This window comes from Vicugna pacos, chromosome 26 (genome assembly GCF_048564905.1).
Source record: "Vicugna pacos chromosome 26, VicPac4, whole genome shotgun sequence".
NCBI lineage: Eukaryota > Metazoa > Chordata > Mammalia > Artiodactyla > Camelidae > Vicugna > Vicugna pacos.
Window position 1 is genome coordinate 4292979 of NC_133012.1, and position 20094 is coordinate 4313072.

Genomic DNA, 20094 nt, shown 5'->3' on the forward strand with positions numbered 1-20094 from the left:
AAAATTAAAAATGAAAACCACCCACAGTTCCTTGACTCTAATAAATCCTGTTTTTTCCTTTTTCCCTTCCACCTCTTATTGGTACACATATGAATTTTTATTTAATTGTAATCATAGTACACCAGCATTTTTGAGTTTAGTGTTTTCCATCCAACATTCATTATGTAGAAGGCATTTTTTTCAATTTCCAACTGAACATCAGAGCATCCCATGGCTGCTTGAACCTGTCTCCCCAATTGTTTTGGTTCCTATTGAGATAACACTGCAGTGGATATCTTTGCTCAAATTCTGTTTGAACCTCTTAGGGGGAAGAGTTTGCTTTTAGAGTAAACTGAGAGGATGTGATTACGGTGCTAAATTTCAAGCAATTTGGGGTAGTTAAGGGAAGTTGAGAGAAAGGTAGTTGAGAAAGTCATTTGGAGGAAGACACTGTAGGTGACTCCATGTCCTATCTGTGAATGTGACCGGAAGAAAGGAGAGGGATCCAGGCAGAGCTGCAGGGCTGAGGCTGGACGAGCACCCAGGAGCATTCTCATGGGAACCTCTTTTCCTTTGTCAATCAACATCACTGTGGCTTTGGGTTTGACTCAGACTAACTGAGGGGAGGCTCCATTCTCCTCTCACTGGGGAATGGACTGTCTCTGGGGTTTTTACTTCCTGTGGGCAGTCAGGTGGGGAGGCATCAGCTCCAGCCCTCGCAGCCTGGAGAAAGCAGCAGAAGAAAGAGAGAGGACCAGACAAGGGATGTTGCTAAAGGATGAGCCACGCGTCTCTGCCATCAATCCAGCATCTTTGCTGAGGCTCTGTTTCTCTTCATCCAGACACCAGACAGTCCTTCCATCAGCTCTGGAGGCTGGGAAACGGAAGGAGAAAAACAGGTCTTCAAAGAACAAAATCATGAAAAAGCCCTAAATAACCCAGTGAACTCTGCCTTGGCTGGAAATAGTCTTTTTGAAAGAAATGTAATATTTTAGGAAAGAGAGAGAGAGAGAGAGAAAAATACCCCACAAAACAAGCTGTATGATGTGGTTTCCAATTTTGCCATGATTTTGTTCCCTGGGAATCCAGAGCTCTGAATAGATTGATGATGCCAGGACTGTGATAAGAAGTTCTTCTGTGGGAACAAATGCAAAATCGAAAACCCACTTCAGCTGCATTTGAGTTCACGCTGTTTCCACTTTGTCTTTTCACCAATTACCTGTCTGTGTGTTTTCTTCACCAGCCCAGGCTCCGTGGCCACGTTCAGGGTCCTATAGATTTTGACATCTTTTTTATTTATTTTTTTGATGGTAGCAGCATGCCTACCCGTAACCTCCAAAAAAAAAAAAAAACCCACAATTCTGTAAAAAAAGGCATACACATTTTAGGAGTCCACACAGTTATCTGTAAAAAAGAAAATGCTAGTTTGTACAATATCTTCCTCAAAAATATGCAGAAACTGAACAATGATGTTGAAATCATCTGATATGTGTTCACGTAGGTTCTAACCATCTCCCAGGCAAACAAGACTCCAGACAACCCTTGATTAAAACTTACTATGCAACCTAGAAACGGCTACCAATATATTTCAGAAATCACACTTCAGTACTTTTTTAATGTCTGTAATATTTTTCATGTTCCGATAGCACTTTTAAACCCGTTTAAAGACCTTATAAGTGTCCAGGGACTGTTTGAAAGCGTGGTCTTCTTGCTCTAGGCACAATGAAGGGATTAAAAAAGTGATCAATGAGGAAAACCAGACAGAAAGGATTTACAACAGTCCTGTAAACAAGATGCAGTTTGTTGCGTGTGCTCTGAAAGTTACTTTGCCTTTGAGGCCCATCCATTCAGGAGATTGGCTGGAACCTAACTGTTGAATGAACAAGGGGACTAAGGCTTGGAAAAGAAGGAAATAGTCTCTGAGTAAAGAAAGGGGATGGAGCACTGGAATTTGGTAGCAATGGATTCAAGGAGAACTCACGGTCTAGAGACCACATTGACCTCGAAGTTAGGACTGGTGCAGTCAGCAGTAAGGGATGTGAAGCATTATGTGGACTGGAGTTTTTCATATACAGTATCTCATTTGTTTCTCGTGGCAACTCTAATAAATATTCATGTGATGTTCACCTTATCCATGGAGCAAAGGAAACTCATTTTGGCCAGAAACAAATTAGAGTAAGTGATTTGTCTGCTATCACACAGTTAGAAGGTGGTGGAGCCGAAACTGAGTTTCTGGACCCCTGACGATTTTATTGGTGTGCTTTTCCAGTCTACCATCCTGCCTCAGGTGGCAACTGGGAAGTTAGAACTGCTGTATTCTTTTTTAAAAAACATTTTATTTATTTATTTGTTATTGTATTACTTAATGATTTCTTATTTTAGAGGGGAGGTAACTAGGTTTATTTTTAGAGGAGGTACTGGGGATCGAACCCAGGACCTCATGCATGCTAAGCATGTGCTCTATCTACCCTTTGAGCTATACCCTCCTCCACTAGAAGTCCTGTTTTCTTAAAGGGAGTTTACTTGGGCTCTCAGCTGAGCAAAAGAGTTGTGGAAAATGGAAGCAGGAAGGGATCAGTGTCTCCACGCTGGGCAAGGACCAGTCAGTATGGACGGAAGCGCACAGTCCTGGTCGTCTGCAGGAGCTGCGGCTTTATTTGTTCAGATGCATCTGCCTACTTGCATGTAGCTTGGCTCTGATCAGGCTTCCATTGGAGATGCTGTGTGCCTGCCCGGCTCCTCGGGCGGTTCGTCCCCAGCTCCTTGGGGCGGGTCAGCAGGAGTGAGAGAGGAGGCGGCGCACCTAGCTCTTCATCACATTTGATCCTTGTATTTTTCCCTCTGCTGACCTGTTCTTACTTCAGAGGACAATTAAACTTATTATTCACTCCAGGCTTAAAGATCCCCATGGTTTTACCTTATACTAAGTGAAGGAAGCCAGAAAGAGAAAGAAAAATACCATATGATATCCCTCCTATGCGGAATCTAAAAAAAATGACACAAATGAGCTTATTTACAAAACAGAAAGAGGCTCACAGACATAGAAAACAAACTTATGGTTACCAGGGGGGAAAGGGGATTGTGGTTGGGTAAAATGGGGGTTCAGGATTTGCAGATACTAGCTACTATATATAAAATATATAAAAGCTAGGTTTTACTGTATAGCCCAGGGAACTGCATTCAATGTCTTGTAATAGCCTATAATGAAAAATAATATGAAAAGGAATAGATATATACATCATATGTGTAACCAAATCACTACGCTATACACCAGAAATTAACACAACATTGTAAATCAACTATACTTAATTACAGAAGAAATTATGTTTTTTTTTAATTGAAGTAAAGTCAGTTTACAATGTTGTGTCAATTTCTGGTGGACAACATAATGTTTCAGTCATACATACACATACATATATTGATTTTCATGTTCTTTTTCGTTATAGTTTACTACAAGATATTGATTGTAGTTCCCTGTGCTGTGCAGTAGGACTTTGCCGTTTATCCATTTTATATATAGTAGTGTGTATCTACAAATTTCAAACTCCCAATTTCTCCCTTCCCACCCAAAACTACGTTTTCTCATCCTGAAATCATATCGGCTTTGTGACCTTGAGCAAGTCACTGAACCTCTCGGAAACTTCCTCGCACGTAGCCCACGGGAACGGATTCAAGTCTTTTCTCGTGGAAATGCTTCTTGGCATTTGCAAGCAAGCACTGGGTAAGTTTCTGAGGATTCACTATGCCTTCTCTTTCACAGCATGAAATTTCTGCTTCTGCTTTTCTTTCCCAGAGTCGAAAACATGCCAGCAAAGTCCGACTGTATTACATGCTTCACCCCAGGGATGGTGGATGTCCGGCCAAGAAGCTCCGATCAGAAAATGTGAGTATCTGGCTCCGGGTGATAACCTTAGAGAGTTTGTTCGGTTTGCTGAGAACTTTGCAGGTCTAGGGGTGGCAGTTACCTACAGCTTAGTGGGAAACGTAAGTAAAACTAGTTCTCATTAAATATTACAGACAATATTACATGCAAGGAAGTCTTTGACTTTTTCCTGCTGGAACTTGCTGGCATTGGGGTGGGAGACTTTTGGATGATATGGCTCTGGGACCCTGCAGAAGAAAAACAGAGAGAGGGCTGAGACAGAGAGGCTGGGTGAGAGGCGGCAGGAAGACAGAGCGGGGAAGATGTGACCTAAGGGCAAAGCTGTCAGAAACATCAGATGCTTTGCCTTCTACATAATTCATGTTTCCTTTGGTGTGTAAAACAGAATGCCAATTTGTCCGGGTAGAATGAAAACTCTGCGCGTCTCGCAAATAAAAATACTCAGGGTTTTGATCAGCGCCACCTTTCCCTGAGGGAACGTTTACTTGGGAAGACAAATGACAATTAGAAAGTTGCTTTGAGGTTATCAAGTCAGAGCAGAGGGTTTCCCTCAACCTGGCCCAGGCAAAGACTGATGCGACGAATTCCTTCCTCCCAGCCGGGCGTCCTTTGTCTAATGAGTGGAATATTCCTGTCCATCCGCGCCGATTAAACCCAGAACTTCCTCACCCTTGGAATCCTGAGAGGCTGCAGGCGTGGACTTCAGACCCCACGCTCTTATAGCCTTTGTGACACAGTTTTCTTTCTGCCACCATAATGATGCCCATCTTCTTTTCCTCTGAAAAAAAATGAATCCATGAGCATTGAAGAGACTTGACAGAAACTACTTGTATGTTGTTGACAGGAGACGGAGACAGGGAACTGCGGGTGACCAAAGGTAGCGAGTGTCAGGACTGGTGGGGCTCACAGACTCCAAGCACACATCTTAGTATCACAAACTGAGCTGTTCACACACAAGCTAATGTGGCCACTGTGGATTTTTCTTTACTGCCCACTGAGGAAACAGAGACAAACAAGACCCAGACCTGCCTTAAAGAGACTTACATACAGTGAGAGATGAACACTGTATAAAAAAGCAGTTGTGATGCAACAGTGTATGTGTTTATTAACATTTGGACAAAGTCCCATAGAGACAAAGGGCGGTGGGTCGTGCCAGGGCCATCCGACCTGGGGAGGGGCTCCTGCAGAGCTGGCGTTGGAGCCGGGGTCTCTGGACTTGGATGGACCGTACCAGCCGGAGGTGGTGGGAGTGAGCGGGGGAGGACAGGTGAGTTCTTGGGTGCATTTCTAGCAAAAGAACCTATGAAGCCACAGGAGAGCCGGTCTAAGCCAGCTTTTATGTGCTCTCTGCATCCCTCTGGCTGCTCTGGCTCATGCTGCCCATCAAGTATCTATTTGCAGAGAGAACGGAATTCATTTTTTTTCCGCTTGAAATTATGCAGGGATGGCGCCCCATCCCTTCATTTGACAACCATTTATTCTCTAATCCTAATCGTCAGAAACAATCGGATTCGTGGACACTTGGCAGTTAGCTCTTTAAACACATTTTTTTTTTTCTAACCGCTCAAGCTCTAATCATGAATGTGGCACTTACCTCTGTCTGAGCTCCCAGGAAGGGGACCATCAGATGTAGGGACGGCAACGTCGCCCTTCTAGGTCCCTTGGCTGGTCTAATAATGAAACTGACAGAAGACAGATGAACAGGAGAAAAACATTTAATTTCATACATATGGGGGCCCCAAAGATAGGAGACTCAAAGAAGTGACCAACACAGGCAGCTTTTATGTGCTTTAGACAAAGAAAGAAGACATTTATGAAGAATGGACAAGACAAAGGCGTTTGGGCTTGGGGTAATAAATGAATGAAGCAGTGGCAAGGTTTGTTTATACAGGCTTCCTGGCCCTGAATTCCACGTCTCTGGTTGGAAGGATATCTCGCTACCTCTTGGTACAAGGAGGGTGCCTTTCCTGTCGGAGATTTATTTCCTGCTTTCAGGAGGACAAAGGAGGTCAGTGTCCCTCCTGCACCTGCTGTTTCTTAAGTCATTTAATTAAAAAAATCAATATGCCAAAGTTGGCTTACTGTCACCCAAATAGGGTGACATATTCCGCTCCCCTTCACAGGCAAATAGTAAAGGGCCTTGGAACTCGAGCTGGTGACCTCAAGTACACAGCCTGTCTCTGCTGCTCTGGTCAGACACATGCCTCAGCCAACTCAGGCTCCCGTCCTGCCAGATCCCTCGGGGTCAGTTCATAGAAGGGAAGAGGTTCAGATTTTACAGAGAAGGAGGTCAGAGCTCAGTAGTACTGTGCGTGCTTAGCATACATGAAGTCCTGGGTTCAACTCCCGGTGCCTCCATTAAATAAATAATGAACTTAATTATCCTACCCCCTATGAAAAAAAACCAGAACAGATTTTTACAGAAAGAAGTATTTGCAAGGATGCTTTTCCAAAGACCCCTTTGAGAATGTTCTCCTGGGTTTTGAAAACAGAGCTACCCATGATCTGTTGGTTACATCATTCTAGACCTGTTCCTCATTGTCTAGGAGCCAATCGGCAAATAGGAGAAGCAACATAATGATGTTACTTTTTGAAAGGGACGGTTGATGCCTTCATTAGACTGTGTGGACCTTTCACAGGTGAATATAGCATTTCCATTAGGCGTCTTGATGTACTGGATGTGGTGTAAGCTGCCCCAGGTCCCCCTCCAGGACCCCGAGAATCGATGTTGGTACCTATTTGAACCAGTTTCCTTTTGTACAGACTCACACCTAAGGGTTGAGAGACTGAATATGCAAATGGACAATGCACAGGCCATATATAAAAACAGAAGTTGGACCCACAACTTGCTGCAACCTGTCCAGAAAACCAACCTGCTAACGTACAGTAACCAGCCCAGAAGCCAGCCCACTGTGAGTCAGACTTATAGGAAGTCAGACCTGGCTCTAGAACGATCCAGGAAGTAAAAAACAAAAACAAGAACAACAACAACAAAAAAAACAGGTAACCATAAGCCCCAGATGGTCAGGACTTGATGAAGAGCTGACAGCTTCCCTAGTTTCTGTCACTGCTTCCAAACTAGGACCAACCAGAAAAAGCTAAAAAGGCACCCTCAGTCAATCACATAGCTGGCCCACCTGCCGTCTCCCCAGACCATCAGCCTCCAATGAGGGCACTGGGGAAACCTACCCCTTTTCCATTATGAAGCTTCCCCACTTCTCTCCTTTGAGTGTCCTCCAAACGCAGGTGGTCCTGGCTGTCTCCCTTGCTATAGCAAACTCTCCCTACACATCCGTTCCTGTTCCCATCTGGTTGGTCTTTATTTCCTTAGGTTTGTAAAATGGGGATGTTAAGAATATCTCATGTACAGGTAACTCGTTTATATAGCACTTTGTCTTCCGAGTACTTTGGACACGCGTGAGCAATGCTGATACCATCCATACCTGCACCCTGTGCTCTTGGGAGGAAGCCATCCCTGTTCTGCCTGCCTCACTAGACCTGCCCGTTGCCCCACCTTCCCGCTCCCAGGTTTGCATCCTAATGTGTCCTGTTGGAGAACAGGTTCATGGTCACCCAAAGAGCCAGCAAAGTGAGTGGCTTCTGAAAACAGAAAACCTGTGGCTGCTCTTCCAGACCCTGACCACGCACGGACCTTGGACCCACAGTCACTCCTAAAATTGATGGGTAATGGCCCCCAGCCCTCCCTCCCCACTTCTCAGCCCCTTGGGGACACTTGGTGACTCTGAATTGACACTCAGATGAACAGAAGTGCCTTTTACTCTTACCAGCTCCATTGTCATTTCTATTCCAGGCCATTTGACCCTTTTGTATTATTTTTTTAAAACCTGAAGTTCATTTCTGTCTTCTCTTCTGGCCTTTGCAGCTTTTATTTAATTAATTAATTTTAATTTTTGAATTGAAATATAGTCAGTTACAGTGTGTCAATTTCTGGTCTACAGCGTAATGTTTCAATCCTACATTCACATACATTTACTCATTTTCATATTCTTTTTCATTAGAGGCTGCTACAAGATAAAGAATATAATTCCCAGTGCTATACAGAAGAAATTTGATTTTTTATCTATTTTATCTGTAGTAGTTAATATTTGCCAATCTCAGACTCCCAATTTATCCCTTCCCACCCTCTTTGCCCTGGGTAACCATATTTTCTAGCTTTTTAAATTCCCTGCTTTACTTTTTAGAACCCTCATTTGGATCTTTGGTTAGGCTTTTTTTTTTTTTCCCCCTGAAATTTTAGAGCAAGACATTTTCCCCTGGAGGCCACAGAGTGAAAATTAAATGCAAAATAAATTGTGATAGTTGATTGCCTTAGAGAAATTTGGAGTAATCCTCTGAGCATTAGAGGCAAAAAGGACTTTAAAGCTTATCTAGTCCATTGAGAGCCTCAGTTTTCACCAATGGCCCTTTTTATTATCACCTCACCCAAAGATTACATGCTTTGAAAAAAAAAAAAAAGACCTGCTTGGGAAATGGCATTTTTAAGTTAAAAGGTGACTTAATTTTACTTTTATTTTTAGTCAGTAAAGCTAAGTAACTGCCAACCCAGATTGCCAGTCAGTATTAAGTAAATAGTGTTTTTACACGGAATTAATCTACTTCCTTCCAAGTGCAGAAACTTGGCATTTGGTTAGTGTGATCAAACTTACCACTCCTACGTATTTCTATGTTTTCTCTTAGGTCTGAAAAATTCAGCGTAGTTTGAGAACCTCCATTATCACATTCCCAGGTCCCCCAGTATCCTGGGTTTCAGGTTGGGAGAACTCAATCTAAACACCACCCCCAACATAATTTCAAAGATGATAATACAGCTCAGAGAAGCATCCTGGCTTGTCCACATTTGTCAGGCCCAAGATCAGGACCCTCCCTGCTTCCGTAAATCTGATTCCTGGGGTCCTTCCACATACCTTGAAATTGTATCATAATTTTCAGGCACCGAAGCCATTGCTGGGACCAAAGCCAGAGAGCAGTGCTGTTCTGGGGCAAAGTTATAGTAACTGACATTTCTCAGATGCTTCCCACTGAAGTTCTGAATGCTTTGTATATGTTAAGACATCGAATCCTCCCAGTAAGGTAGGAGCTACCATGATCCCCACAGAGAAGCTAACTGAAATAGGCGAAGTCATGTGACTTTGGTCAGATAGCTGGGAAGTGGCAGAGCCAAGGCTGGAAAACTGTAAAACATAACACAGTGACATTCCTCTGGCACTGCCCACGAGCTGACCGTGCCCCTCCCGGGGACAGGAGGGGGCTCACCGTGCCAGTCATGTCTTTTAAGCCAGTGTGGTAGGTGCCCCCGTAGACATACGCCCAGACTACTGTCGATGACAATAATCAACCAACAGTCTATTATAGGAGTAGAAAAAAGTTTTAATTGAGCCAGACTGAGGACTAGAGCCCGGATGCCCGCTTCCCAGATGACTCTGAGGAACTGCTCCGGAAAAGCATGGTTTTCAGCACAGTTTTACGTCTTGTCCGAACAAAGAACATCACACAAGTCAGGGATGCATGTCGGGGGTGTTTGATTCCTCAAAGCCTCCTGGCCATCCTCTTCCACTCTGTCACCCCATTATTTTATTGTTACCATTGGATATATCCTCTCATCAAGCAGGCCACTTGGTTTTAAAACAAAACCAAACAAACCAGCATGTACACAGTGAGTCAGTGTGACCTTGGCACCCGGGGAGGGAGTCGTACCATCGAAGAAGCACCAGCATTGGCGTCCCAGGATGGGAGGCATTTAATCTTTATTTTTAACGTGGACATGCTTCACTTCTGATCAATGCGCCCCCTCTTTTTTAAAACAGTTGAAGCAGATGTACAATGTAGGTTTGATAGGTCATCGACAGGCTGTCTAGTCAGCATCAAATTCACATTAACTCGTGTATTAGCCAGAATGACTTCCCCAGACCTCAATACGTGAATGCTGCTTTTATCAACTGAATGGGTATGGCCTTGGCAGAGAGTGATGGCAGCAGCAAAAAAAATGAGAAATAAATAGATCCGAGGGACAATTAGGCAGGTAACAATGGATGAACTGGATAATGGGTGTGAAGGAAGATGGTTTCTGACTGCCTTCCAAGTTTAGAACTTGCTGCTCCTTCCTGAAGCCACGATAACCTTCCTCCTTGAGGCTGTGACCCCGGGAGCAGGAAGGTCTGAGGAGCAGGGCGGGAAACCCTTTCTCTGGGTGCCTCTGCGTTGATCTAGGCTGAGCCAGGCTAAAGTTGCATCGAGGTGAATTTGCCCCCAGGCAGAGGTGGGGGACAGCAAGGGAGGAGGGGCTGGGGGACTTCCGTCCTCAGAGCTTCTTCCCAGTCAAGTCTTCGCACATCTCTGATGGAGGGTGAGGGTGAGGTGGAGCCCACAGAGGCACGGGCTAGAGGTCCCCTCCGATACACGGATATCCAAAACCAGGACAGCACGTTGACAGAGTTCAAGACAGTCACCTTCACAGACACAGAAAACAAATTTATGGTTATCAGGGTGGGAAAGGGGTGGGAAGGGATAAATTGGGAGTTTGAGATTGGCAGATAGTAAATACTATATATAAAGTAGATAACACAAGTTTCTTCTGTCTAACACAGGGAACTCTGCTCAATATCTTGCAGTAACCTCTAGTGAAAAAGAATATGGAAAGGATTATGTGTATATATAGGGATGACTGAAACGTGATGCTGTCCACCAGAAATTGATGTAACATTGTAAACTGCCAATACTTCAATTTTAAAAAAAGGGGGGGAAAAAAAAGACAGTCACCAAGTGAGGGGCTGGGGAGAGGACAGCACCAGGACCCTGGAATCGTGAATTAAGTACGCCGGCAGGAAGTTGCTGGCGAGATGCAGAAGTTGGCGGGGGTTAGACGATGTGCCTGGAGGAGAGGGGTTCTTTAAAAGGTGGGAACAGCTGGGATGTGGTCTTGGGACTGAGGGCCAATGATTCCCGTAGGATTCATCCCGTTTTGTCTTCGTTTAAAGGCAGAGATGGTAGGATGCCGAGAGCACAGTTTTAGACTTCTCGAGCACAGGGGCCTGGCCTCGCTCATCTTTGTTCCTTAGCCCAGAGGCGTTCCCTAAACGATTGTTCATATCTTCGTAATAAGCTATCGTCCCATTGTGTTTTCCTTTAAACCAATTATGCTTTAAAAGCAGTTTTCATAAAAATTATCATTTGTAGAGAAAGTTTTATAGAACATTTCCGTTATATACCTCTCTATTTGTTAAAAGAATATTTTTTTGTGTGAAATTGACTTGGTTGAAGGAAACTGGAGGGTTATGGACAGTTTCCATAAGAATCTTCACCAGGTTCTTGGTCCCATGTGGGTCATGTTCAGAGAGGAACAACGCGAGGAAAGGGAGAGGCAGGTCCTCTCGCAGCAAAAGCTGGTCCCTCCAAGAGTTACTTCTGGTCACGAGCTGTGTGTCCTGTCTCCATCCTCCCCAGGCAAAGCCTGCTACCCTCTCTCTGGCCACCTCCTGGGTGCTCCTGAGGCTCCATCCTATTTCACCCCACATCAAGGCTGTGTGAGCAGGGATTGGGGTGCAGTTAACGGAGACAGATGTCCTTCCCAGATCACAACCCTCTTTCAGCCATAACAACACAGAGACCTCACCCTCCAGAAATTCTTCTTTGGTAGACAATCCGGTGCTGCTTGAGGGGTGAAGAGGTTGAACATACCTACCAGACGATCTTAAGACTTGGAAAGTAGAGGTCAGGTTCCTTCACGTGTGCCTCTCACTTGGCATACTGCCTGCTCCCTGGAAAATATATTTTTGTTAAGGGTATTTTGGATGAAAGAATGCCGGTGACCACGGATGGCCAAAGAGCTGTTTGTTCTGTGATAGTCACTTTCCAGCCTTGGCTCTGAAATGTTAGTTTATATATTGGCTTTTTTTTGGGGTGGGTGGGTGACTGGCAGGGATGCACAGGAACCTTTCAGCACACCAGTGACTTGTGCCACGTGACACGTGACAGCTAGCATCTACAGCTCTCTCTCCCCTTCCCGCTATGTCTCCTCTTTTCAGGTGTCTATATCTCCAGCCTATCTTTCCTGTCTCGATTTTCTTTTTGTCCCTAATGGAGAGATTTCCTTGGTTCCCATGCTCGAATCTCACAGAATGTAAGTTTATTTTCCTCTGAAATCCCAGCTCCATCCTGAAAATTTTACGACTCGCTTTGAATCAGATTTCCTTCCTTCTGTGTCCGGTTCCATTTATCTTTGTCTCTTCCCCGGCTGCAGGGAGGCATGTCAGGGCACCTCACCTCCCTTCCTCCCTCTGCCCTGCGTAGCACCGCGAGTCTGGATCCTTACACAGCGGTGTCATAAGTCACACCTGCTGTCATCCCGTTACGTGACCCCGTGGGTCCATTGTCTTGCTCCCCCGTGACCTCTGGGCTTTCCTCATGCTCAGAATATTATTCTTGCAGAACGAAGAAGTCTGTTTCCTTCCCTCTGTACCGGCTTGTGACCATTTGGCCATGTTTACGTTGGTGTGTTCTTTTAGGAATATATATATATGTATTTTTTCCTCTTGCCTTAGAGCCAGTCAAGGATGGTGACGTGAGGAGACAAGATACATTTCGAACTTCAGGTGACCTGGATTTGGTGCAGGTGATGCTGAGGCAATGACGAATGCCTCCCGATAAAGCCCAGGACACCTTGCAGAATCCATTTGAGAAGAGGGGGGAGGCTCTGGGTTCTACTAATTTGCCATAAAAGTGGTTTTTCTTTTCGGACTGGGATGCTGCAAGCCCCTCTCGGGCACCCGCCCTGCTGGGAGCTCTGCATGCGTGAAGTGATGTCATTTTCAGAACATGTTCTCGCGTGAGCGTTGACCCCACCCGTTTTGCAAATGAGATAAAAAAAGGTGAGGGGGCAGGAGAAGCGCACAGAGGATCAAAACCGAGGTCACCTGATCCCAGTACCTCTCGCATCCCCTCCCATCCCTGTAGTAGACTTTGATGCATTGAATTTCTTTATTTTTTAAGAATGCACTTTCACTCCTGGCGCAGCCATTTCATGTGTTGGGGAAATCATTAGAGCTAGAGCTAGGTTACTTTGTAGAACATTCTTTATGGGAGTGACTCCAGGAAATCTGCCACTCGGAGCCTGCCATGAGCTGGGATAATGTTCAGCATCCTAATCACGTTCTTCCCTGCCCACCCCCACTGCCCAGGTCCCTACTGAGAGCTGATGGCCTTACAGACCTATTGAATATTTGAGGCGTCAGGTGTTGAGGTGCTGGTGGATTCAGTGTCATATGGAGGGAAAGCCCTAGGCTTTGGGAGCTTCCCTGGCATTGGATCTGGCCTCCGCCTCCTGCTAGCTGGGTGACCATGGTCGAGTTCCTTGATTTTCGTAAGATTCCGTTTCCACATCTGAAAAATGGTAGCAACAACTCACGTGTTCCAGGGCTACAGAAAAGGAGACGCGTGAACATTTAAGCATGACGTAGGAGCCTGGGGCCAGGCGGGGGAGCGCCACTCCACACCTGCTACCTTTTCCTCCTTTCTGACTGCCCAGATGATGGTGAACTCTTTCTCCTGTGACATTTGTTAGGGGGAGAAACACACACCGGTCTGGTTAGGATGAGCCAGTGGGGAAACTCAGTGATCCGGATTCCAGAACTCAAGGCTGCTGAGCGCTTCCTTTTCTGTCGAAGCCCCCCGTCATTGCCACGGAAGCAGACAGACTTGACAGGAAACACGACAGTGTTCAATAACATTCTTGTTTGAAGGAACCCAAACTAATACAAAGCGTGAAAAAAATCTGCTGTTGGTATTTGCACATCAGATCTTTGCTTGGGGAACACGTATGTCTTGTCATGACTTGGCCGTTCTCCAGGCCCGAGAGTGGAATCTAAGCCGGGGAGTGAGATGCTGGGAAAGGCTGGGGAGACAGGAGGCGCAGCCCCCGGCCCCGTGCGTGGGCTGGGTGGCTGTATTTCCCCTCCCTTCCGCTCAGCGACTTTAATAGATATTAAAAATGTGGCTGTTGAAGCGTGTCATTCTTGAAACCCCATCGAAACCCTTCTCGGGCAGCACATGTGAGGGGGCGCAGGGCCATTACCTGCTTGCGACAGGAACGATTCCTCTTGGTCTGTGACGCTGGGTAGCCAGATAGTCTGACCACCATGTCCACTTCGTCTATTAGCTTTGTCTTTTTGCCAAGCATCATTAAAAGAAAAACTGTGTAGAAAAGGAGATGATTTTTATTGTGGATTCCTGATGGGGAGAAAAGGCATTTTTCTTCAAAGTTATTAACTGGGTTTTACAGCTGACCTTTAAAGGAATGTCTATGACTTCAGATACTCAAGAACTGAGCAAATATTATCCTCCATGTGATTTAAATAGTCATTATAGTCTGGGCTCTAAGCACTGACTATGCATCGTAAGACGCCATGTTGGTTTTTTTTAATTTTTGATATTTTACTGTAAAAGAAAAAAATCTTGTTTCATTGCTGCACTGAGTGATGGTTGGCCTTTTCTTATTAAATTTCCTCTTCGCATTTCAGCCGCACATAATCCTAGAAGGTCACCGGTTGGCATTAGCAACACTAGGAATGAATGGTCGTGATGTCACATCCTAGAAATGACAAATTAGTTTGTTGGGTCTCTCATTATCCATCATGTCTCTTGCTGTGATGGAGACTAGAAAAATTCAAGACGGAATTATGACCTGAAATTTCCTGAACACCAAGAAATAAGGGTTGTTAGTGGATCTTTACTGTCCACCCCTCTCTTCATGCAGACTTCGATTTTAATGGTTTGTGTGTGTGTGTGTGTGCGTGTGTGTATGTATGTGTGTGCACGCATTGTGAGATACTGTCCTGGGTAGCAGTTCTTTGCTTTCATAACTAATGATGCAAAAAGGAGAGAAGGAGAGAAAAAATAGAGTTCTATTAAGACAGAAGTGAAGTTAAATCATAATCAAAGACTATCTGAGTTTGGAAGGGATTGAAAGGTCTCTCTGTGGAAGTCTTGTCACTTATAAATAAAGCCAAAACCCTGTAGCACTGTCTGCATTTCCCTTGAACTTCAAGAAAGGCTGAGAGGTCTTGGACGAGTCACCGAACATTCCTGGACTGTTAAAACGATCACTTGTTGCTTTCCAGTCACTTGTTGCAAAATATGATTGCAATATACTCTGGAAGCCGATACTAAGATCCAGAAATACACTGGATGGTGGGTTGTTTATAAATGCAAATCTTTCTTTTATTTTCTAATGCAATCATTATTCATCCGTCCAATCCATTAATAAGTGCTGATTGCAGACCTAGAGTCAGTGGGGAGCAAAGCCAGACCCAGAGAAGGTCCCTGCTCTCGGCTGAAAGTGGCAAAAATGGTAAGTGGTGTGGGTGAGCGGGGACTGAGCCAGGAGAGCCGGTTCGGAGGGCTGGCCTGTCTGGGAGCTGGAGGAAGCTTTCTCTGAGCAGTGAATCCGAAGGAGCATCTGAAGGGTGCACAGGCATTCACTGGGTGAGGAGGGAAGGGAAGATCATTCCAGGGGGCGGGAGCAGCAGTTTTGTAGGTTGGGGAGGGATGGAGAGAAAGCTCAGGCAGGACCATGCAGGGAGCAATGTCGGGGAGAGACTGGAACCATCACTGAACAGGAGTCAGACCCCTGAGGCTTTTAGGTAAAGGCTGACGATGTATCGTCCAAACTGGGACACTTCTGCAGGTGAAAGGGCGCTGTTAATAACAAAGCTGGAAAAACAGGTAAAACCTGTGATGTAGGATCCAAGACGCTATTGAAAAACCACCAGAAGAAGTTTCTCCCTTTATTTGAAGTGACTCCACCAATGGATTTCAAGCCACGAGACTGAAATGGTCAGATTTGGCTTTTGAAAGTGACTCTGTTGTAGTGTGGAGGGAGGATGGATGGAGGTCCTGGAGTGGGAGTGAGGGGACCTGTTGGGAGTCCAGTGTCGAGGTGTAGGGGAATTTGGACTAGGACGGAAGAGGTGGAGATCAGGAGAAGTGAACTGTAGGAGAGAATTTAAAGTTCACAGCCTCAGTGATGGGGGGCCGATGGCAGTAAGAGCCCTAGTTTGTTTCCACCTCCTTGTCTCCACGCCCTTTGACATCGTCCTCCCAACCTGACTCGGGGCTTGAATGGCAATTTGTTTTGGCCAGTGGACTAACAGCAAATGCCTCTTAAGCAGAGACATGAAAAACAGACGTGCGTTGCGCTGAGACTCTTGATGCTCTTGGACTCTGGAAACCGATCTGGGCCAGCTGACTGCAGGACGGGGAGCAAGTGGAAGGAGGTGCGGGCATCCCTGTGGATGCCCTCATCCCTCATCAGCCTCAGAACCAGCGCGGAGAGCAGGCAAGCCGCGCTCAGACCAGGAGGACCGCTCGGCTGAGCCTGCTAGAATGGCCAACCTGCCAAATCCAGGACCTGGTAAATAGTGGTGGTTTTATTTTAAGCCCTTCCATTTTGGTTTGATTTGTGACATAGCGGGAGGTGCAGAAGCTGTCACTGAGAGAAAACTCCGGGCAGAACATGAGGTTTGGATAAACCCGTTTCATTTAGATGTGCGGATTTGGAGAAGTGATGAAGATATTTCAGGTGTGACGTCACAGGGGAGTGGAGATCCGTGTCTGGAGCTCAGAGGAGAGCTTTGGGGGAGATGCAGATGTGTGTGTCATTTGTGTGGCTGAGAACCTCCAGGGAGGGGGTGTGGAGGGTGGGGAGGGGAGGGCAAGGGAGGGGGTCTAGAAACCTACTGCTGGGATACGGTGAGGTCTCAGAGGTACCTGGGAGGGGCGGGCAGAGTAGGAGGAAGACAGTGTGCTGTGTAAAGGAGGCTTAGCTGACCACCATCAGAGTCGTGATAAAGGATAAAATCAGCTATAGAACAAATCTGTTGGGTTTTTTTTTTTTTACATTTAACTGCTGCAGGATTCAATAAAACAATACCAAATGGTCCATTTTTGTTTCCCCAAGAGGAGAAGTTGAGTGATAGGCACTAAGAAATATCAAATGTCTCTGCTTTCATACCTTTTGGCACATGGGATTGGGGACCATGGTTTTGGTGACCCACAGGCATGGGATGAACCCATTTTCTGGCTGGAAATGGAGGAGCATTGCCTGGCAGCTTGGGCTCTGGGCACTCTGTGTGGTAAGGGGCGTGCTGCCTGGAGTCCCTCTCCTGCACCTCTGTTCCCTCTCAGGGCCACTGTGCTTGACTCTCACATACTCACGTCCAAGCCTTGGCTTGGAAAATGATCTTATACCCTCATTTATACTATAATGCAAATGACTGATAGGCCCAAGTCTTTTGTTTTGCTCAGAACACTAAATTTTAAACATGAAATATCTCTCTAATTTGGGAAATGCAGTTGTGTGAGTGTGCAGAACATGCTTTAATATGCCGCGTCTGGCAATACTGCCCTGCAGTCTGCTTTTATATGTTGAAAAGAGAGCCCCATGGTCACAGATGGTGGTTGTTTTGGGTGCTTTCAGTCTAGAATTAGCACACCTTGGGGACTTATTTTTTCTCCCCACAAAACCCTGTTTCCCCTCCTAGATGTCCTTTCATGATTTAATAATACCACGCGTCTCCCTTTTCTCCAGCTGAGAACTATGGAGGTACGTTTGGCCCCGCTCACCTGCCACATTCCAGTCCTGTGATTCTGCCTCGTCCAACCCTGTTCGCCTCATCTCCATCCCTTCCTGCCGTTTCAGGATGAGATCAAGCCATCATCAACTCCCAGCTGGCCTGATACCGCTGCCTTCTGACCCTTGTTCTAAGTCTGTCTTCGTTTCCATCCAGCCTAGGAGTTTTGTCACAAGAATTGCTTTTCTTATGTTTAGGTCTGATCTTGTCCCATCTTCTTTATATCCCTTTGATGCATTTTCTTGTAGGATGAAACCTAAGCTTCTTGACAGAGGACCCGCAGCCCCTCCTAAGGGCTGCCTAGCTAGTTATTTTTGTTCAAAGTTAGATCGGAATTGCAAGAGACCAAGAGCAAATCTAGCCAAAGGATTTCACTCTCCCTTCATTCCCAGCCCACAGTTCTATGTCCCTTCTTGAAGATGCAATTCTTGAATTGTGCCGGGGATCCTGGACACAGGGTGGGTTTGCTCAGTCACTCCATTGAGGGGACCCTGTGAGTTACAGCTGAGTGGGACCAGCTGGTGACATCAGGAAGAGGTGCTCAAGGGGAAAAGGGGTCTGACCCCATATGCCTTTGTACAGAAATGGGCGGGGGGCCCTGAATACATCTTTCCACCTCTCTTCGACCTCATTTGGGACACTGATGAGCAGGGCGCCCCTGATATTTTATGGAAATATACAAGTAGTCAACCATGATGACCCAACCTGCAGAGGGGTCATGCCCTTTGGCCTCTCCTCACCTTCGCTCCACCTCCCAGCACCCGCTTTCCAGCAGACTTGCCTTCTCTCTCCAGTGGCCGGGGATCTAGCATCCCCAGAGGGGCGGGATAGAGGACCGGAGCCAGCAAACGCCATCTGTGCATCAGTCCCTCCCGCTTCTCTAGAGAAAGTAACATCCAAACATGCAGTGCCCAGGAGCCTCGGTCTCAGGTAGGGGATTTCTCCAAGGGTTCCCTTAACAGGTCCTCATTACCCTACCTGGTCACCTTTCTGGACTCAGCTCCTGGCGTTGACCCAGGTGAACCCTGAGATAATATCAGATCAGGTACTCCTCTTCCTGGAAGCGGTCCCCACCCGCCTTCTTTCCTTTTTTAAAGGTGGTCACTCTCCCAGAAATGGATGCCCGTTATCTCCCTTCTTTGCCTTGAGAAGCCCATTCCTCATTCATGGTCCGGCTCCAACAGCACCTGCACCATGAGGACCACATCACCTGGGACCCCTCAGCGTTCTGTTTTGCAGAATATGTGTGTGTGTGTGTGTTTCCTATTTACTAAGGTCCAGAGGTCAGGGAATCGATTCTTTCCCTTTACACCCTAGGTACATAGCACATGAAGTGTGAGCGAATAAATGAACGAGAATGTAACACTTGGGTTTGAGCCAGACCTCTGTCAGTGCAGGACATCGTCCCTTTTTGTGGGACCCTCAGCCGGGGCAGCCTTGGAGCCGCCATCTGGGGAGCCTGCCTGACATCTTGGGACCATTAGGAGATGATCGGGCAGGAAGCTCCCTCCCTGCTCAGCTGTCATCACAAGTTACCGCTTTCAGGTGTTAACTGAAACGACCCAATTAAGCAAGTGTTTTAAAGCCCTGAATTCTTGTTGAGCAGAGAAAAAGCTCAATTATTCAAAGGCTCCTTTTAAAGAAGTCTGCCTTGGGCGGACACAGAAACCAGGTTACTTTTGGTCAGACAGAAATAACTTCATTATTTCCCTTTCCGACTATAAAATGATACACAATGATTATGATTTTTTACACTGTTTTATTTATTTTCTTCTTATAGTTGAAAACTAAAATCTCACCCCCAAGAGATGTCATTATTAGCCGTATGATATAGATCCTTTCTGGGTTCTTTACTTTGATGTATCTGCAAATATACATATACACCCCCTGTGATTTCCCCAAATGTGGGAAACTCGACTGCATAATTTGTGGTAGTGGGGGACTGCGTTCGCGCTCTCCCCTGGAAAAAAAAATATACATATACACAAGAAATATTCTGATAGTTGTATTTCTATATATATGTGTATATATATATACACACACACACATATACACATATATTTATACATAAGCTGTGTGTATTATATATGAATTATATAAACTATATATCTGTATTTTTTGGCGGAAATGGGGTCACACTACATACAATGTTCTGGGTCCTGCATTTTTCTATGATAAAATAGATTAGTCAAATTCCTACATCACTTGACACTTAGCCAATATATTTTTATCATTATGAATACTTTCTTTTCAATGTTATGTTGAATGAATATTCTGGTATTTATTTAATCTCTTATTGGTGGATATTCATGTATCAAAATTTTAACTATATTTTACATAGTTAAAAATACATGGTTTTGTCCACTTGTCTAGGCTTTTATTTAGAGTTGAGTCTTGCTAATGGCATTGCTGTGTTAAAGCCTTTAACATATTGTTTGTGTGTGTGTGTGTGTGTGTGTTTTTTTCCTAGGGGGGAGGTAATTAAATTTCTTTATTTTTTAACTAATTTTTTTTTCTTTTTTAAAAAATTTCCATTTGTTTTATTTAATTTTTGATTAATTTTTGATTTTATTTTTTAGTGGAGGGACT

The 20094-nt window shown here is 45.3% G+C and overlaps 1 protein-coding gene across 2 annotated transcripts in view; it reads left to right on the forward strand.

Annotated features, from left to right (window-relative positions):
* Positions 1-20094, forward strand: part of ZMAT4 (zinc finger matrin-type 4) — a 260097-nt gene that overhangs the window by 78216 nt on the left and 161787 nt on the right. For both annotated transcript variants that reach the window (XM_072950203.1, XM_072950204.1), the window contains exon 3: positions 3773-3862. In XM_072950203.1, the coding sequence (XP_072806304.1) occupies positions 3773-3862 (90 nt within the window). The remainder of the gene's footprint in view (positions 1-3772; positions 3863-20094) is intronic.